We start from the raw sequence: 19,724 nt of genomic DNA on the forward strand, positions 1-19,724 counted from the left end.
AACATTGGTTGATAGCATTATATAAGTTTCATGTCTACAATAGTTAATTTGACTTCTATATACACTACAGTTTGCTCATCACCAAAAGTCTCGTTTCCATCTGTCACCATAGAGTTGACTCCCTTTACCCGTTTCACTCCCCACCACCCCACACACACATCCTCTTTCCCCTTTGGTGACTACCAATCTTTTCTCTGTTTCTGTGTTAGTCTTTATTTGTTCATTTATTACTTAAAAATATTCCACATATGAGTGAAACCATATGATATTTGTGTTTTTTCCATCTGACTTATTTCACTTATATAATACCTTCAAGGAAGAGAATTCTTAACCTACCAGATGGGGACAGAGGGTGAGATGAACATACAAATATAATAAATAAATGTTGCAGAGTATCTCATACATGTCGCAGAAGCACAAATAACTAAATCTGCTTAGAGATTTTTCACTTCACCTAAATGTGAAAGCTGAAAACTTTTTAAACAAAGATCAAGATCACTGTGCTTACAAAGCCATTCAACTAGTACTGTCTGAAGTTTGTCTGAAGTTTCCTATGTTCTTGAAATCGTGTTTATTGTTTCAGCATTTGATAGTTGATAGGCGGGTATTTTAGTGTCTTCTTTGCCACTAGCTAATTATAGGAGCTTAGGAAAATCATTAAGCTTTCCAAGTTTAAATTTCTGCATCTCTTGAGTGAGTCAGTACCTTGTTATTCGTTAATTTGATTTATGACCTATCTCTTTCAGAAACACCTCGGCTGCTTATTAATGCAGATTTCTGGAATCTACCCCAGAACAACTGAGTCAGTGTTTCTATGTTTAGGCCTGAGAATCTTCATATTAAAGCTTCCTCAAGTTTTTGATGTGTTTTCAAGGTTGAAAACAGTGAAACTAGGGAACATAAGTTTTTTTTCCCTGTATCTTACATGTTGTGCTTCTTCACTGACAGTATCCCTGTGATGTAATTGATGATGCTAAGAAAGGGTGAAATAGTTTAAGAAAATTCTCTCAAGGAAAATTTTAAAATTGATCTTGTCTCCAGAACACTTTGAAGAAACTATATTTCTTATATTATAACAAAGTATTGTTCTAGTTCATGTACACAGTGATGATAGTAATCTATTTCATAATTTGTTTTCAAAGCTAAAACTTCAGAAGGTGTTTCATCAGAGAGTCTACTTTCAGTCCCTGGACAGAAGCATGTAGACTCTTCTCCAGAAACCTCTCCTAGCATGAGCCCCATGTCACATTCCTCATCAATTGCCAACCTTCAAACTGCTAGTAAACTGATTCTGAGTTCTAGATTGGTATATAGCCAACCTCTTGATCTCCCAGTAGGAGTTGAAGTAATAAGAGCAACACCGTCAGCAGGTAAGATGTTAAAACTGGACACTTGTAGCTCAGAGCAGTCTTCAGTGCATAAGATGGATGTCTCTTCTGAAACAGGTGTAAATTTGACACTAAAAGTTTTGTTTTCTAACAGACTCACAGACTTAGAAAATGAGCTTATGATTACTAGTGGGGGGAGGATGGAGGAAGGGATAGTTAGGGGGTGTGGGCTGGACATGTACACACTGCTGTATTTAAAATGGATAACCAATAAGGTCCTTCTGTATAGCACAGGGAACTCTGCTCAATGTTATGTGGCAGCCTGTATGGGAGGGGAGTTTGGGGGAGAATGGATACAGATATATATATGGCTGAGCCCCTTTGCTATCCACCTGAAACTATCACAACATTGTTACCTAGCTATGAAAAGTGAAAGAAAGTGTTAGTCTCTCAGTCATGTCTGACTCTTTGTGACCCCGTAGACTGTAGCCCACCAGGCTTCTCTGTCCATGGAATTCCCCAGGCAAGAATACTAGATTGGGTAAGCATTTCCTTCTCCAGAGGTCTTCCTGACCCAGGGATCAAACCCACATCTCCTGCATTGCAGGCAGATTCTGTACTGTCTGAGCCACCACTGCAGTATAAAATAAAAAATTAAAAAGAAAGATTTGTTTTCTACTAATGATGCATCTTTTTAGAAACATGTATATATTAGAAATTATTTCCTGTGATAAATATAAAATAAATACAATCAGCTTGTCAGACTATGGTGTGGATGTTTTAATGCAGGGTTTCTTGCCTGCACTGTGGTTTCCAGGGAATTCTCCAGGCAAGAATACTGGAGTGGGTAGCCGTTCATTCCCTTCTTCAGGGGATCTTCCTGACCCTGGGATCAAACCCATGTCTCCTGCTTTGAAGGCAGATTCCTTACCATCTGAGCTACCAGGGAAGCCCCCTATAAATAGGAATACTGTGATAGCAAAATTGCAAAGAACATATATGTTCATATGTGAATTATTGAAGCTTTTTTTTAAAAAAAAATTAAGGCTTTTCATCCACATTGTGTTATTATAAAGTATGTTTGAACAGGAGTTGGCAGATAGTTTGGGGGGAAATATAGGATACAAGTTTATAGTTTGGTTTGCTTAAAGTGATACTGACTTTAGCAAGGTGGATAAAATAGTTTGGAGAACAGGACTGACATCTGAGTTTAAAATGATCTGTCACTTGCGGAATTTGTGATTGAGGAGTTCCTAGAATAGTGTTTTTGAAGAATCAAAATCAGAGTTTCAAGACTATTCCAGTTACTGGTGAATGATTTTGAGTATGAGATTCTCTTACTCATCCCTAGCTTTTGAAACTTTCAAAGTATTTGGAAAGCTTATGATATATGCAAATAAGTTTATTAGAATTAATAATGATAAATTCTATTTTGCAGGGAATTTATAAAATGCTTTAAAACATCTTACTGGACAGTAACACTCCAAGGGAAGTAGTAACATAATCCCCATTAGATAGGTAGAACAGACTCAAATGTTTAAGTGGCTTTCCTACTGTTAGGAAGGCGTTGATAGACTGGAACTTGAATCCAGGCTTTCTGATCAATCTTAAGATTAAGATCAACCAATCTTAATCACTGTTACCCCTCATGTTATAGTTGACAATAAATGGGAAGTGTTAATCTTTTGGCCATCAGGAATAAATGGTTCTAGTTCATTGTTAGGAGAGCATGAATTAAACCTGTGAAAAAGGTGAGATCTAATGTCTGTCTGGTTGACTGAAAGCATTTTGTGGTGGAGTAGATCTAGTGTCTGGATTATTTGAGGGCCAGTTAGAGGAATTTGAAGGGCAAATTCTAATGACTGTTAATGTATTTATGATGAAAGTGATAAAAGATACAGCATGAAATTCCAGTGAAGTGTGTGTGGTAAAGATGTAATTTATAGCAGATAACAGGTTTATTGATTGATTAAACTTTGACTTGTTTGATTGATTTTGAGTTTTATTTTAATGAAATATTTGATTTAGTAAGGGACTACAGAGTTATTCTGAACAAGCTCATAGTGGATTTGAATTAATCACATTCTAGACTTTGAGTATTAACGTATTATTTTGTGATTCTCTTATTATGATGACCTACTTTTTCTTTTTTAAGGCCATTTGAGTTCCTCTTCAATTTATCCAGTGTGCCTTGCACCTTATTTAGTCGTTACAACTTGTTCTGACAATAAAGTACGCTTCTGGAAATGTTGTATGGAAACCAACCTACAGTGTAAAAGTGATGAGAAGGAAACCTATCATTGGAGAAGATGGCCCTTGATGAATGATGAAGGAGAAGATAATAGCAGTACAGTGAGCATCGTGGGAAGACCAGTTGCTGTTAGCTGTTCATACACGGGTCGCCTTGCAGTGGCTTACAAACAGCCGATCCACCACAATGGTTTTGTTTCAAAAGAATTTTCCATGCATGTTTGCATATTCGAATGTGAATCTACAGGAGGGTCAGAATGGGTTTTAGAACAAACAATTCATCTTGATGATTTGGTCAAAGTTGGGAGTGTACTTGATTCAAGGGTCAGTGTTGACAGTAATCTCTTTGTGTACAGCAAATCAGATGAACTTTTGAGCAAGGATAGATACCTTATTCCGAATATCAAACATTTAGTACATTTGGACTGGGTATCAAAAGAAGATGGTTCCCACATTCTCACAGTGGGGGTTGGTGCTAATATCTTCATGTATGGGCGGCTTTCAGGAATTGTGACTGAGCAAACCAATAGTAAGGATGGAGTAGCTGTCATTACTTTACCACTAGGTGGAAGTATCAAGCAAGGAGTTAGGTCACGATGGGTTCTTCTTAGATCTATAGACTTAGTGTCCTCTGTTGATGGTACACCTTCATTGCCTGTCTCTCTCTCTTGGGTAAGAGATGGGATCTTGGTGGTAGGAATGGATTGTGAAATGCATGTATATGCGCAGTGGAAGCACGCTGTCAGATTTGGAGACGTTCACACTGATAGTTTTGAGGCAGAAGAGACAGCAATACAAGATCATTCTGCCTTTAAATCTAGTATGTTGTCAAGAAAAAGTATTGCTGAAGGAACAGCTATTGCTGATGATGTTTTTTGTTCACCAACTGTAGTTCAAGATGGTGGCTTATTTGAAGCTGCGCATGTCCTTTCCCCTACTCTCCCACAGTATCATCCCACCCAGCTGTTGGAATTGATGGATTTAGGGAAAGTTCGCAGGGCCAAAGCTATTCTCTCTCATTTAGTAAAATGCATTGCAGGAGAAGTTGCAATAGTTAGAGATGCTGATGCTGGAGAAGGCACTAAGCGACACCTCTCTCGAACCATTAGTGTAAGTGGCAGTACAGCAAAGGATACAGTCACCATAGGCAAAGATGGTACTCGGGATTATACCGAGATAGATTCTATTCCTCCACTACCCTTGTATGCATTGCTTGCTGCTGATCAAGATACAACCTACAGAGTTTCAGAAGAAAGTACCAAAGTGCCACAGAGCTGTGAAGATCATGCAGAAAGTCAACCAGAGGACCAGTACTCAGAGCTGTTCCAAATCCAGGATATAACAACGGATGATATCGACTTAGAGCCAGAAAAGAGAGACAACAAATCAAAAGTAATAAATCTTTCTCAATATGGACCAGCTTACTTTGGCCAAGAACATGCTAGGGTACTTTCTAGTCATCTCATGCACTCAAGTCTACCAGGCCTTACTCGTTTGGAGCAGATGTTCCTTGTAGCTTTGGCTGACACGGTGGCTACCACCAGTACTGAGCTTGATGAGAACAGAGATAAGAGTTACTCAGGTAAATACTCTCACTAAAAATTTAGAAAGTTATTGTCAATAGAACTAACTGTCTGTGTTATTTATATAATGACTCATGTATTAAATTGCATTTCTTTAAACCTTACAGGGAAATGTTCTCTCTAGTTGACAGTTACTATTAGGTAATATCAGTTGTGAAAGAGAAGACAATTGGGGTAGACTCTGACTTGTGCACATAACTTTATGTATTTGTAATATCTGTGTGTATCCTCACCTGAGTTTTTATCCTGAAACTCTTATATAATTTTGGATATACAATCTTTTTTTTTTTTAACAGATTGATTCTGTTTAAAAATAAAAATGGTTTATTTTTATTTTGCTTTTAGTGATAAAAATGGCCCATTTGTTAATTTTACTATTGAACCACCAGGTTTGTAAGGAGCTACCCCCCCCACAACTCCCCTGATGAACACAACTTGTTCATCTTCACATTTCTAGGTACAAATAATTTCTTTTATAACCACCTAATTTTCTCCAAAAAGTCTTGAGAAAGAGGTTTTCATACATTTTAATGTAACGCGTGTCTTGCTTAATTCATTCTGTAACCAGAAAAATTTTGACTACCTCCTGAAACTAGATTCCATTCTTTTTTATGCAGATAGTTGAAGGTAATGGTGTTGATTCTAAATGATGACATTAGCAAAGGATACCGAAAATGATTGATCATTCATTCAGTAAATACTGTGGAGGAGTGAACAATTGCTATGTGCCAGGAGCTTCATGTACTTTATCATATTTAATTATCACAACAATCTGCTAGTAGGTAGCCATTATTATACTTGATTTTTTTTAGAGGAAGACACTGAGAGATTCAGGAACATATAAAATCTCATAGATAGTAAATGGCAGAACTGGGATTCAGATGTGGATAAATCATTGCCTCCAAGCCTGTACTCTTTTAATTATTTCACAAGATTTACAAGTCTGAGGAAAAAAGTCTGTTCCTCAAAGCTACCTGGAATATCTCTCTTCATATAGACTTATGCCCTTGTAATGTGTCTCCAAAGTTTTTTGTAGATTAAAATAACTAGTGACTTTTAGAGGATTTTGCCTATGACTTATTTTATAACTCTAGTAATTAAAACTTTTTTGAATCATTATGAGGTTGTATGCAGTAGAGCAGGATTCTTCCCAGAAGAGCCTTAAGCCTTTGTTGCAAACTTAATATTTATTAGTATATATTAGAGATTTTACTCTGGGATATTAAGAAAATAGCTATGTCACAATCTGTGAAAAATAGTTTAAATTTTCGGACATAAAACTGTATCCTTCAGTTCAGTTCAAGTTGCTCAGTTGTGTCTGACTCTTTGCGACCCCATGAATTGCAGCACACCAGGCCTCCCTGTCCATCACCAACTCCTGGAGTTCACTCAAACTCATGTCCATCTAGTCAGTGATGCCATCCAGCCATCTCATCCTCGTCGTCCCCTTTTCCTCCTGCCCCCAATCCCTCCTAGCATCAGAGTCTTTTCTAATGAGTCAGCTCTTCGCATGAGGTATCCTTAAGTAGGCAGTATAAAAATTGTTCCTCCTATCATAGACTTTCATGAGGTAGATGAGGCAGGAATGAATGTCTCCATTTCACAGGTGGGAAACTGAAGCTCAGAGATTAAATAGTTACTTATCTCAGATGATGGATTCGAAGCAAGTGAATCCCTCCATTGTTCAGATGAGACAACCTAGAGGTATTCCGGACTCAGCTTTCTCTCACGCCCCAATCTAGTCCATTGTCATATGCTGTTAGTTCTACTGTGTGGAGACTCCAGACATTTCTCATCACCTCTCCTGTTACCACTCTGGTCCAAGTCACTGTCACATCTTGCCTAATTATTGACAAAGGCTCCTAAAACTGGTTCATTCCTGTTACCTCAGTCTGTCCCTCACATGGGAACTAGTGATTGTTCTAAAACAAAATCACCTTAAATCTCACCTCTGCTCAGTAAACACTGGTGGCTTCCCATCTCACTTTAGAAAAAAGCCAAATCCTTCAGTGGTCTACAAGGCTCCAGGTGATCTGTCTTCACATCACTCTACTGCATTGGCTTCCCTGCTGTCCCACAAACACACCAGGCACAGTCATCTCAACATCTTTGTACATACTGTTTGCCCTGCACAGAATACTTGTCTTCCAGATTTAGGCACCCTTCACTCCCTAACCACCTCAGATTTGTGCTGAAATGTCATCTTGGTGGAAAGTTCTTCCCTGGTTGCATAATATAAAATAGAACCCTCTTACTCCAGCACTCCCTTTTCTCCTAGTCCGGCTTTATTTCTCTCTGTAGCATTAATTTTCCACTAGACACATTACTTCTTTGTTGTTTCTCCCTGTCTCCTAAGATGTAAGCACCCTGGAAGTAGGGACCTTGCCTTATTCCTGCCCAATCTGCAGTACCTAAACTGTGCCTCCGATGTAGCAGATGCTTAATTTGTTGAATGGATACATGAATGAGTGTATGAACAAATACAGCTGATGGGAAGTAGAGCTGGAACTTTGACAGTTTAAAATGTTTTATTTTCTTCAAGAAAATATTTGATTCAATACTCTTGAGTACTTCCTAAGTGGCAGTTACTGGGCTAGGTGCTGTTAGTATTTTTCTGTTGCTTTTATCCAACAGTGGCTATAATTTTGAGTTAACTTATCATGCTTTCATACCTCTGCTCAACTTTTGACTAAGAGCAAATTTGTGAGATCAGAATTGGAGTTCAACCTTAACTTGGTAACACTAGCCTGAGGAGTCAAATTTCAAATATGGATAGTACTGTATTTCATTTGAGCTAACCAATCTAGAAAATATTAACCTGTTTAATTATATAATAAATAAGTTTACTATGTAATTCCTAGTTTTTAAAATAGGAAAAATTCTCATAGGGAATATTTTTTAAAATTATACCTATTACTTTTTATTGGATTTCAAAATTTCTTTCCTTTTCTTTTATTATGAGTAGCTCTAAGTACTATTATTACCTGTACTGATAGGTGCTTACATTTTTCTCAAATTTTTTCTTTTGACCATTTTATTATATACATGTACTTATTGAGAAGCTATATGCATTGATAAAGATATTGAAGTATTCAGAAAGGAATACACTCATATGTATTTTTTGTAAATTATTATTTAATGTTTATTTTCTAACGTTCCATTGGTTTATGACCTGTTGCATTCCTTTTTCCTTAAATTTATATTGTCTTTAAAGGAAGAGACACATTGGATGAGTGTGGTTTACGGTACTTATTGGCGATGCGCTTGCACACTTGCCTTTTGACATCGCTGCCTCCTTTATACCGAGTACAGCTACTTCATCAAGGTATTGTTTGAACCTTTGTGCAACTTTTATTTCATATTGAAGTGGTTGGTGTATTCACTGTTGTGTATAAACGTTAGATAAGTCATCACATGCATACCCATCACCAGCCTTAAGATCTTCCTGTCACAGGGTACCCACTTACCCTTTACCTGTGTTATTTTTCGGCTGTACTCTGTGACTTTTGCTCATCTGGCTCAGTTTCTCAGACTTCAGTCATCAAAAGTCATAGTACTTTAGGAGTAAACTGGGTAGTCTGGTGTTATAACCTAAAGTGGTCCTGAATTTCTATGATATCTGATACCCTTGCTTTAAAAATTTTGCCCTATGCATTGTTATTTGTGTTTACTTTAATATAAGCATTATAAGTTATTTACTCACAACTAAAGCTAATGTTTCAGGAATATCTGCCACATAATAACCCAGTAGATTTGCATACTTCCAGCACACTGCCACATATGCTGATGTGAGATATATAGACTTATATCAGCCCCCTAACTTAGAGATTAAAAAATCAAAACTGTAGAGTTTAAAGTGACCTGGCAAGACACAGGTTGTTAGAGTTTGAATTAGAATTCCAGTGTAGTGGGCTGTGTCCCTTTTGAAACCAGCATCTTGGATACAGCCCCATAAAATATGTTTTAGTATTGTAGGACCTAGAATGTCAGGCTTTATAGTTCATTATTCTTACCCATAGTACTTACCCTTTACCGTCAATAAATGCTTTTTTGAAAATATGATTCTAACAGCTGTCTAATAGTCTATCATGTTTTTAAACTATAATTCATCTATCCTTAATTTTTTTCTAAAAATACAAATTTTGCTTTTTTTCTTACTTGAATTATCATGCTACTGAATGACCTTACAACTTTACATATAAATATTCATATATATCTAATTACTTCCTCATATTAGTTTTCTGGGGGTGAAACTACTGAATCAAAGGGTTTGAAAATTCTTAACACTTAGAAGTATTGCTACTTTCAGAAAGACTGTGCTAACTTAAATTCCCAGAACCAATGTTAATGATGCCAAAACTCAACTCATTGCAATACTTGATATTATCATTTAGAACAATCTATGCCATTTGGAATCGGAGAAGGCAATGGCATCCCACTCCAGTACTCTTGCCTGGAAAATCCCATGGATGGAGGAGCCTGGAAGGCTGCGGTCCATGGGGTCTCTGAGGGTCGGACATGACTGAGCGACTTCACTTTGATTTTTCACTTTCATGCATTGGAGAAGGAAATGGCAACCCACTCCAGTGTTCTTGCCTGGAAAATCCCAGGGATGGGGGAGCCTGGTAGGTTGCCATCTATGGGGTCGCTCAGAGTTGGACACGACTGAAGCGACTTAGCAGTAGCAATGCCATTTGGAATAGGTTAAAAAATGGTATCTCAAATTTTAGTTTTAATATTTTAAATTTTAGTTTTAAATGATGATCAGATGGTACTGAATCACTTAATGACAATTATGTACATTGCCTAAGGAGACTTAAAACACCTCAAATTCCTAAAGCTTTGTCAAATTCCATTTTCCCTTTAGTACAGTTAAAACATTGGAGATGAGAAAAGTGACTGGTATTGTCGGTGATGGTCTGGTAACAGTTTTCAGGGAAAAACTTAAATAGCTAGTTGTTGTTCAGTCGCTAAGTTGTGTTTGACTCTTGTGACCCCATGAACTGCAGCACACCAGGCTTCCCCATCCTTCACTATCTCCCAGAGTTTGCTCAAACTCAGGTCCATTGAGTTGGTGATGCCATCCAACCATCTCATCCTCTGTCCCTCCCTTCTCCTCCTGCCCTTAATCTTTCCCAGCATCAGGGTCTAAGTAGCTAGTAGACAAGCTAAGAAGAACAAAGATATATTGCAAAGAATAGCCTGATGTTGGTAGACAAATAAAAATAAGTGCCTGTTGGTGTGCCTGGTTTTTTCTTCTTAATACCTTTTTTCACTTCTAATAGTTAGGTTTCCAAATAGAGTCACTGCTCTCTTAATCTTATTTTTGAACCAAATTCCTCTGACATGCTTGTTGTGTATTTTGGTTTCCTTTTAGTTATACCAAAAATTTAATCAATGAAATTTATTTAAGGGTATAGGGTATATTTTATATTGTTATTTTATATTAAAATGTTTGTGTCAGCAAAAGTATGCATTTTGCATTGGCCTATAATAGCAATTTCTAAAGAAGTGTCAATTTTTTTATAGTTATTTCATACACTGACTATTTCTTAAACCAGACAGATTTGGTGGTGGTGGTGGTTTTGTTGCTAAGTTGTGTCCAATGCTTGTGACCCCATGGACTGTAGCCTGCTAGGCTCCTCTGTCCATGGGATTCTCTAGGCAAGACTCCTGGAGTGGGTTGCCATTTCCTTCTCCAGGGAATCTTCCTGACCCAGAAATCAAACCCAGGTCTCCTGCATTGTAGGCAGATTCTTTACCAAGTGAGCTGTGAGGAAAGCCCCGGACAGATTTAAATAGAGAATTAATCTGCATTTTAGGGTATGACAAAATACAAATTGATGTTTCTAAGTTTTGTTCATTTTCCTCTACATTTATAGTGACAGTTAATTTGCATTGATTCTGTGATACGATTTCAAACACAGTTGTATAGAGATGGTAGCAATGAGAAATGTGTTGAGAGTCCTGTGTTGTAATGTGACTATCAGACTGTCATTGGTGTCAGGCATTTCTTTGTTTCCAAAGGGATTCTTGCAGATGGCTGACTTGACTGTCTGGCTTCTCTCCTGGGATCCTCAGGGTTCTTCCCGGGAGCATTCTCACTGTCTCACATCTCTCCGTGGTTCACTTCTGTCATGTTTCTCTTTCACCTGCTCCAAGTGGAGTAAAACCAGTCATTCAGCTGTTGACAGACTCATAGAGGGTGTCACTAAATCCATTTTGTTGCCTCTAATACAGCCTAGATCCCTGTCAGTTTTTTTTTTTTTTAATCAGGGCAAAAAAAGTATTTGCTGTATACCATCAGTAATTAGGCAGCTTTAAACTCTCTTTTTAAAGGAGACACCAAAGACAGAGGAACGTGCCTCCTAACAGTTCTTCCTTGGGGCTGTCATTAAGGTGAGAGTTTGCTTTCAGGTAATACGTATAGCTTCTTGACCAGAGGGATGAATGGGGCAGTTTTCAGTGTCCAATAGTGATGGATATGGTCTGCAAGCAGGTGGCACTGTGAAATGGGACCTACATGTTCATGGAGCACATAGGCTTGACCAGACCTTTTATTCTTGATTGGTTTGGTATGTGTGAAAACGTATGAATGGCTCAGTATTCAAATATCTTTCTTTCTAGTGATTAGCTTTTAATGTTTCCATTCTTCCAGCAAATATATTTGAGAAAAAGAATTTGGTTTTATGTTTCCTGTCAATGATCTTCTATTTAGATACTTACACTATAAAAGTTTGAATGAAGAAATCCTTTCATACTTTTTTTTTCTGCTTGAAAATTCTCTCTAGGAGGAATTACATGAGTATGTAGAAAATTACTTTTGTTTGTTTTGATAGAGTTCTGATGCTTATTATTTTGTCTTTTTAATTTAGGTGTATCTACTTGCCATTTTGCCTGGGCTTTTCATTCTGAGGCTGAGGAGGAGCTGATTAATATGATTCCAGCAATTCAGAGAGGGGACCCTCAGTGGTCTGAATTGAGAGCTATGGGAATAGGTTGGTGGGTCAGGAATATCAACACTCTTCGAAGATGCATTGAAAAGGTAAGTGTATGTCATTGCATTTTAGAGTTAAGTATTTTCTTAGAGCATAAAAGATATCTTCAGAAAACCTGTGGTGAGGGATTCATCTGTACATCTTGAGATCTTGAGAATTTCTTAAATAAAAATTTTTGGACATTTCTGAATCTTGACCTTTATAAACTCTCCATTCAGTATATCAGTTATCTTTTACCATATATACTAAGTATATAATACTTATGCCATATATACTAAGTATATAATACTTACGGAATATAGTATATTCTGCTATCAGTTGAGATGTGTCCCAATTGAGGAAAATACAAACTGTATGTCAGTTATATACATTAGATAGAAAAAACATTGTTTTTATAAAACAGATTCTCTGCATGGCTAGGTTAATACATAACAAACTTCCTTTGTACATTTAAAATACCATTCAAAAAGTTTTGATTTGTGGCACTTGAGGAAGATATCTATGGCAGCAAATGAAACATGCTATAAATTTCAAGATGGGTTTTTGAAATCAGTTTTCTAGTAGAAAAAAAATGTTAAAAAATTTTTAGTAGAAGCTGAAAATTATTTCAGTGTTGGCAGAAACTAACCATGACTGAGCATCCAGGCTTGGTTCTAGTTGCTTTTCATAAAATATTTCATGTTATCTTCTCATTGGCTGCATGTTCCTATCTTGATTTTCCACCTGATAGAACTATGACTCAGAGAGTTTGGGTAAACAGTCCACTGAAATTCTCAGAAGTACAATTCATGATACATTTGTGGAGTATGAATTCATTTCTTTCAAGAGGAATTTACTCCTCTAAAGTAGTAGTTCTCAAATTTTAGTGTCTGAAGAATCACCTGGCAAACTTATTTGAAACACACATCCCTCACTTCCACTCTCAGAAATTTTTTTTTGTTTTTTTGTTTGGCCGCACTGTATGGTTTGGGGTAGTTAATTCCCAGACCAGGGATTGAACCTGTGTCCTTGGCAGTGAAAGTGGCGAATCCTAACCACTGGACAACCAGAGAAGTCCCCATTAAATTTTTTCCATATCCCTAAGCAAAGAAAAAAGAGGAGATCCTATTTTCTCTGAAATGTTCAGATGTTGCCTACAAAGTCTCTTTAGTTTTTTATCAACAATGTGTCTTGTCATTATAAATTGAGTATTTCTTACAATACATATAATTAATTTCCACAAGTCATTTATCTCTTAAAATTCAATCAAAAGGATATGTAAGATTTTTTTCTCTTGAAATGTATGTTATAAATCATTAACTGAAGATGAATAAAAATTCTTATAAAAATTATTAAATATTGAAGTACTAAAATAATTGAAGGCAGAGAAAATGCTTAAAAAGGGGGAGGAGAAATAAAAGCATTGAAAGTAAAGCATTTTTGTGATGTGACTTTTAGGTACCTTCCCCTGTCTCTCCCATGCCTTGGTAGTGTTCTACTCTGCCATCAGGCAATGTTAGCTGAAAAAACATATCATTTCGCTTCTCAACTTAGTTTTATGCAGATGTTAGCTTGGTATGTTTGAGAAGTATATGGTCTGCATGGTACTGTGTTCAAAACAGTATGTATGTATGTACAATTGTACATACATGTACATACATGTACAATGTACAATATGTACAATAATGTTACTGGGTTAATAATTTTTAAATTTACATTGAGTTCATTGGTTCTGTATAATTTAGCAAGTTTGGCCATATGGCTCAAAGGGGGGTTGGTTGTCTGTTGTGGTACATGGGGAATTAGGTATTCATTAAGACTTTTTTCTTGTGAAATTTCTAAGAACTAAAATTTGAAGGCCGTTCAAAATAACAGAGCTTCGACCATCTACATTTTAATTACATGCCAGAAAGCATGTGTCAGTCCTTCAGAACTGTCAAATTTGATTGAAAAATACCAAGTTATGTTTGTTTAAAAAAAGAAAAGAACATTTATTTTTGCCTGTAGTTTTTTAAATGTGTGTGTGAGTATAATTGATATTTGTTCGTAGATGTCTATCAATATTGTAAAATCACATATATTTATATACCATAGAAGTCAACATTTTAACTTTAACAAAACATTAAGGAATTTAATATGCTTAATTTTTAAGAAAAGGTCTCACCAGGAATTCTCTGGTGGTCCAGTGGTTAGGACTCTGTGCTTCTACTTCTGGAGGCCCAGGTTCAATCCCTGGACACAAAACTAAGATCTGGCAAGCTGAGCAACACGGCCAAAAAGAATAAATCATGTCTATCAAATATTCTGCCTTCTTTATTGTTTCCTGTGTTGGTTTTGTCACTGTCTGGTTTCTAATACCTTTTGCACCCCTTGTTTACTGTGTGACCTCAAGTAATTCAGTTAACCTCTCTGTGTCTCAGTTGCTTTGTGTAAAATGGGGATAGTAATAGTACTTCTTGGATCATGGTGATTCAGTAAGACAAATGAAAGGTGCCTGGTACATGGTAAGTAGTCAGTAAATACTAGCTGCTGTTACTGTTTTTGTTGTAATTATAGGTATGCCAAGGGTTGTCTCTAGGGGCATGTGTTATGAGCTACTGGAGACTGTGGAAGAGAGTCATTTCTTCCCATCGTCATAGTTTCTGTCAACCATGGAAGTAGTAGGGAAACATTAATTGTTGTGATTCTTATATCAAATAGTTAATTCAGTTTTTTATTGACCATTTAGGTTGCCAAAGCTGCTTTTCAGCGTAACAATGATGCCTTGGATGCTGCATTATTCTACCTTTCAATGAAGAAGAAAGCAGTTGTGTGGGGTCTGTTTAGGTAAATTGCTTCAACACTTAAAATGATTTAATGGAATGAAGATTGTGCTGTGAATTGAAGATGTAACACTTTTGAAAGTACTTGGATAAATCAGTTTCCTTATTTGTGCCTTGGTTTCTTTATTTAAGAAAAATAAGCACCGTATTATTTGAGCTTAACTAAAGAGTGGGATATTGTTAAAAATAAGTTGATGAAAACAGTTGGGAAAGTAGAGTGCTCTTGCTTCCTACTTACGTGTACGTATTTTGAATTTTCTCCTTGTTAGAAGAAATGAAGCAAAGCTTGATAACAAATACATCTCACTAAAGTTGTTGTTCTTCTTTTAGCTGGCTGTTTGAGATTTTCATTGTCTATTTTCATATATTCTGTACAGGATTAAATATTTGAAATTTGGTTTAACCACTTGTTTGTGCTCTGGTACCAAGGTCACAGCATGATGAAAAAATGACAACATTTTTCAGCCACAACTTTAATGAAGATAGATGGCGTAAAGCTGCTTTGAAAAATGCTTTCTCTTTGCTTGGAAAACAACGCTTTGAACAATCTGCTGCTTTTTTCTTGCTAGCTGGTTCATTGAAAGATGCCATTGAGGTATGTCTGAGAAAATGTGCTATGAAATACCTGTAAGAGCTTGAAAACCTTGGAAGGTCATAGAGTAGATTGTAATGTTTGGTCATGTGTTTATAAGGATAGAGGGTAGAGAATAAACACAGAGGTAACTAACTTAAATAGCGGCACTGTGACAATGGAATTATAAACAGATGCAAGTGAGAAGCATAAATGGGACATTTTATATAGAGAATACTGCATTTCAAGGTAAGTATATGCATTTCAATTATAAATATATAGAAGAAGTGGTTTATGAATATCTTCTTCCTGGCCATCTTGTGATTCTAAACTATTGAAAGTGTGCACAGGTCAGAGTCCCCTTACTTGGTATAGACAGGCAGATATTTTAAGTTCTTTTTCTTCTAAATGAAATTCATAGCTAAGGAACTGAGATCACAGTTTATACTGTTTTGTAATGTAGTCATCTTAGATACTGGAAGGTGAGTGGGAAGAGATAAAACTTTGCATTTTTGGATATAGAATCTTGATAGCTGATTAAGAGAGTAATTACAGATATTTCTATTTATGAGATAGTCTTCTTAGGATATCAGTTATAATGAATAATCCAAACAGGTGAAGGAAAAATGTAATTGGAAATAATACATCATGGAAAATATCCAGCAAAGGGAAAGTACTCTGTATAGAATTAGTCCTGTTTTCAAAATTATCTTAAGGTGTGTAACTTTTTAAAATAACAAATATTTATAATTTTCAGATGGGAAGTTTAGCCTAGAAAATACTCAGGCAAGAAGAGAAATATTGATTGAGATGCTCATATTGCCTGAAGGACCTCAGATTCTCAGATGAGTAGTTACTTTAGAATACAAACTCAAGAGAGAGTAAGAATAGCGTATGTAGCTTTATTTCTTAAGCTACTTGCTATGTAAATAGAAGATTCTTTTAAAATAGTAATAATTGTGTTTTTATATGGGAATATATTTAGCAATTAAGAGGAACTGATTATATCACAGGTGTTATTTAATTTAAAAATGAACCTTGTTTAAATTAATCCAAGTCTAAGATGGTACTGATATACCTTCTTTTATGCTTATTTTATAAATGAACTTTCTAGATTGGAAGCTACTGAGTTCTCAGTTCAGTAGCTCAGTCATGTCCGACTCTTTGCAACCCCATGAATAGCAGCATGCCAGGCCTCTCTGTCCATCAACAACTCCCAGAGTTTACTCAAACTCATATCTGTTGGGTCGGTGATGCCATCCAGCCATCTCATCCTCTGTCGTCCCCTTCTCCTCCTGCCCCCAATCCCTCCCAGCATCAGGGTCTTTTCCAATGAGTCAACTTTTTGCATGAGGTGGCCAAAGTTTTGGAGTTTCAGCCTCAGCATCAGTCCTTCCAATGAACACCCAGGACTGATCTCCTTTAGGATGGACTGGTTGGATCTCCTTGCAGTCCAAGGGATTCTCAAGAGTCTTCTCCAACACCACAGTTCAAAAGCATTAATTCTTCAGTGCTCAGCTTTCTTCACAGTCAACTCTCACATCCATACATGACCACTGGAAAAACCGTAGCCTTGACTAGATGGACCTTTGTTGGCAAAATAATGTCTCTGCTTTTCAATATGCTATCTAGGTTGCTCATAACTTTCCTTCCAAGGAGTAAGCGTCTTTTAATTTCATGGCTGCAGTCGCCATCTGCAGTGATTTTGGAGCCCCGAAAAATAAAGTCTGACACTGTTTCTATTGTTTTGCCGTCTATTTCCCCATCTATTTCCCATGAAGTGATGGGACCAGATGCTGTGTTCTTAGTTTTCTGAATGTTGAGCTTTAAGCCAACTTTTTCACTCTCCTCTTTCATTTTCATCAAGAGGCTTTTTAGTTCCTCTTCACTTTCTGCCATATGGGTGGTATCATTTGCATATCTGAGGTTATTGATATTTCTCCCGGCAAACTAAGTTCTAGTTTCTTAAATTTCTTGCTATTTCTTAATCACTCTCTCAACCTCTGGACCTCTTTCCTCTACTCTGATAATATAAATAGTGGATAATTTCAGGAGTTCAGTGGGATATTTCATATCTCTAAATAATTATCATTAAATAAATATTTATTAATATTTAAATTTATAGGTATGTCTTGAAAAAATGGAAGATATCCAGCTAGCCATGGTAATTGCCCGTTTATATGAATCTGATTTTGAGACTTCTTCCACTTATCTGTCCATCCTAAATCAGAAGATTTTGGGTTGCCAAAAGGATGGCTCAGGATTCGATTGTGAAAGATTACATCCTGATCCTTTCCTCCGTAGTCTTGCTTACTGGGTAATGAAAGATTACACCAGAGCATTGGACACGTTATTAGAACAGACACCAAAGGAGGATGATGAACATCAAGGTAGGACATTTTATGTGTTTCTCTTTCTCTTTTTTTAAAAGGCCGTTTCTGAATAGATAACATATACTTAGATAATACACACACACACACACACACACACACACACACCGCCCCACCCCACCCCAACCCCTGCCCTCTTCGTTGCCAGACTTACTTTTCAGCTTTGAGAAATCAGCGTCAAAATTTTTTATGTGGCTAGAAGTTCAGTCACTTACTACCTGTAATTGAATCTGGCATTTTGTTATCATAATTTTAGTAGTACTAAGAAGATTTCACACATGTTTTTACTCTCATAGCTATATATCAAGGTATATAAGATTACCATACTATTCTAATTTCATATATATTAAAGTGAAGCATACAGAATATTCCCACATTGCATAGCTCTTTCCATGTATAATAGCCAGTTTTCTAAAAAAGTGTATATTTTGGTTGTTACACATAGTTGGTATGATGTATGGGCCTACAAAAACTTTATTCTTGTGTGATGAACTTTCTCTTAGTTATCCCAAATAATTTATTTTCCTAGAAGCATTTGGAAGGTATCTATTAGCATTGTTTGCAGTAATCATAAAATGGAACATTTTAAGTATTCAATAATAGAATAGTTAAATTAATTATAATGTATCCATACTGTAGAAACAGTATGCTATTAAAAGTGAGGTAAGTGAGGTAGAGTGATGTGTTAATGTATGTTGTATTCAGTGAAAAAAGTAAGGTATAGAACAATATGGTCCTGAATTGGTGTTTTTCTTTCTAACTTACTTCACTCTGTATAATAGGCTCCAGTTTCATCCACCTCATTAGAACTGATTCAAATGTATTCTTTTTAATGGCTGAGTAATATTCCATGGAATTTAGAAAGATGGTAACGATGACCCTATATGCGAGACAGCAAAAGAGTCACAGATGTATAGAACAGTCTGCTGGCCTCTGTGGGAGAAGGTGAGGGTGGGATGATTTGAGAGAATAGTATCGAAACATGTATACTGTCATATGTGAAACAGATCGTCAGTCCAGGTTCGATGCATGAGACAGGGTGCTCAGGGCTGGTGCATTGGGACGACCCTGAGAGATGGGATGGGGAGGGAGGTGGGAGTGGGGTTCAGGATGGGGAACACATGTACACCCATGGCTGATTCATGTCAATGTATGGCAAAACCCACTACAATACTGTAAAGTGATTAGCCTCCAATTAAATAAATAGAAGAGACATCATTTTCCTTCCATATCTTGTGTTGTTTAGACTTGTACTTTAGTGTTAATTTCAACAAATGTATTAAATTTCTCATTTCGAAAAAAACAAAGAAAAAAACCAATATGGTCCCTGTATTTATGTGCATATGGCACACATACACGTACTGTGTGCACACACATGCTGTCTGGTTTCCCGCTCCCTCTCTCTTTTTTGTTTTCTGGAACAAATCATAAACTAAATTGGCACTGGTTACCGTTTAGGAATAGGAGGGAGAGATACAAGCTTTTACTTTTCATTTTGTACTTTCATTAGTTATAATTTTATGTGTTATTTTTAAATACTTAAAGAGCTTAAATGAATAAAGAGATTCAGGCTCATTTTTTATTTTATTCTTTACAAAAAAGAAGTGTAATAATTTAATACAGTAGTCCCCTCTTATCCACAGGGATTATGTTCTAGGACCCCTAGTGGATTTCTGAAACGGTGGATAGTACCACATCCTATATAAACTATGTTTTTTCATATATATATGAGATAAAGTTTAATTTATAAATTAGGCACAGTAAGGGATTAACAGCAGTGACTAATGATAAAAGAGAACAATT

The 19,724-nt window shown here is 36.4% G+C and overlaps 1 protein-coding gene across 4 annotated transcripts in view; it reads left to right on the forward strand.

The window, feature by feature from the left end:
• Positions 1-19,724, forward strand: part of DMXL2 (Dmx like 2) — a 166,995-nt gene that overhangs the window by 108,653 nt on the left and 38,618 nt on the right. For all 4 annotated transcript variants that reach the window (XM_027554014.1, XM_027554013.1, XM_027554011.1 and 1 more), the window contains exons 17-23: positions 1,143-1,370; positions 3,484-5,160; positions 8,376-8,486; positions 12,037-12,206; positions 14,867-14,964; positions 15,390-15,555; positions 17,657-17,921. In XM_027554014.1, the coding sequence (XP_027409815.1) occupies positions 1,143-1,370; positions 3,484-5,160; positions 8,376-8,486; positions 12,037-12,206; positions 14,867-14,964; positions 15,390-15,555; positions 17,657-17,921 (2,715 nt within the window). The remainder of the gene's footprint in view (positions 1-1,142; positions 1,371-3,483; positions 5,161-8,375; positions 8,487-12,036; positions 12,207-14,866; positions 14,965-15,389; positions 15,556-17,656; positions 17,922-19,724) is intronic.

Source organism: Bos indicus x Bos taurus, chromosome 10 (assembly GCF_003369695.1).
Source record: "Bos indicus x Bos taurus breed Angus x Brahman F1 hybrid chromosome 10, Bos_hybrid_MaternalHap_v2.0, whole genome shotgun sequence".
In the NCBI taxonomy this organism is placed as follows: Eukaryota; Metazoa; Chordata; class Mammalia; order Artiodactyla; family Bovidae; genus Bos; species Bos indicus x Bos taurus.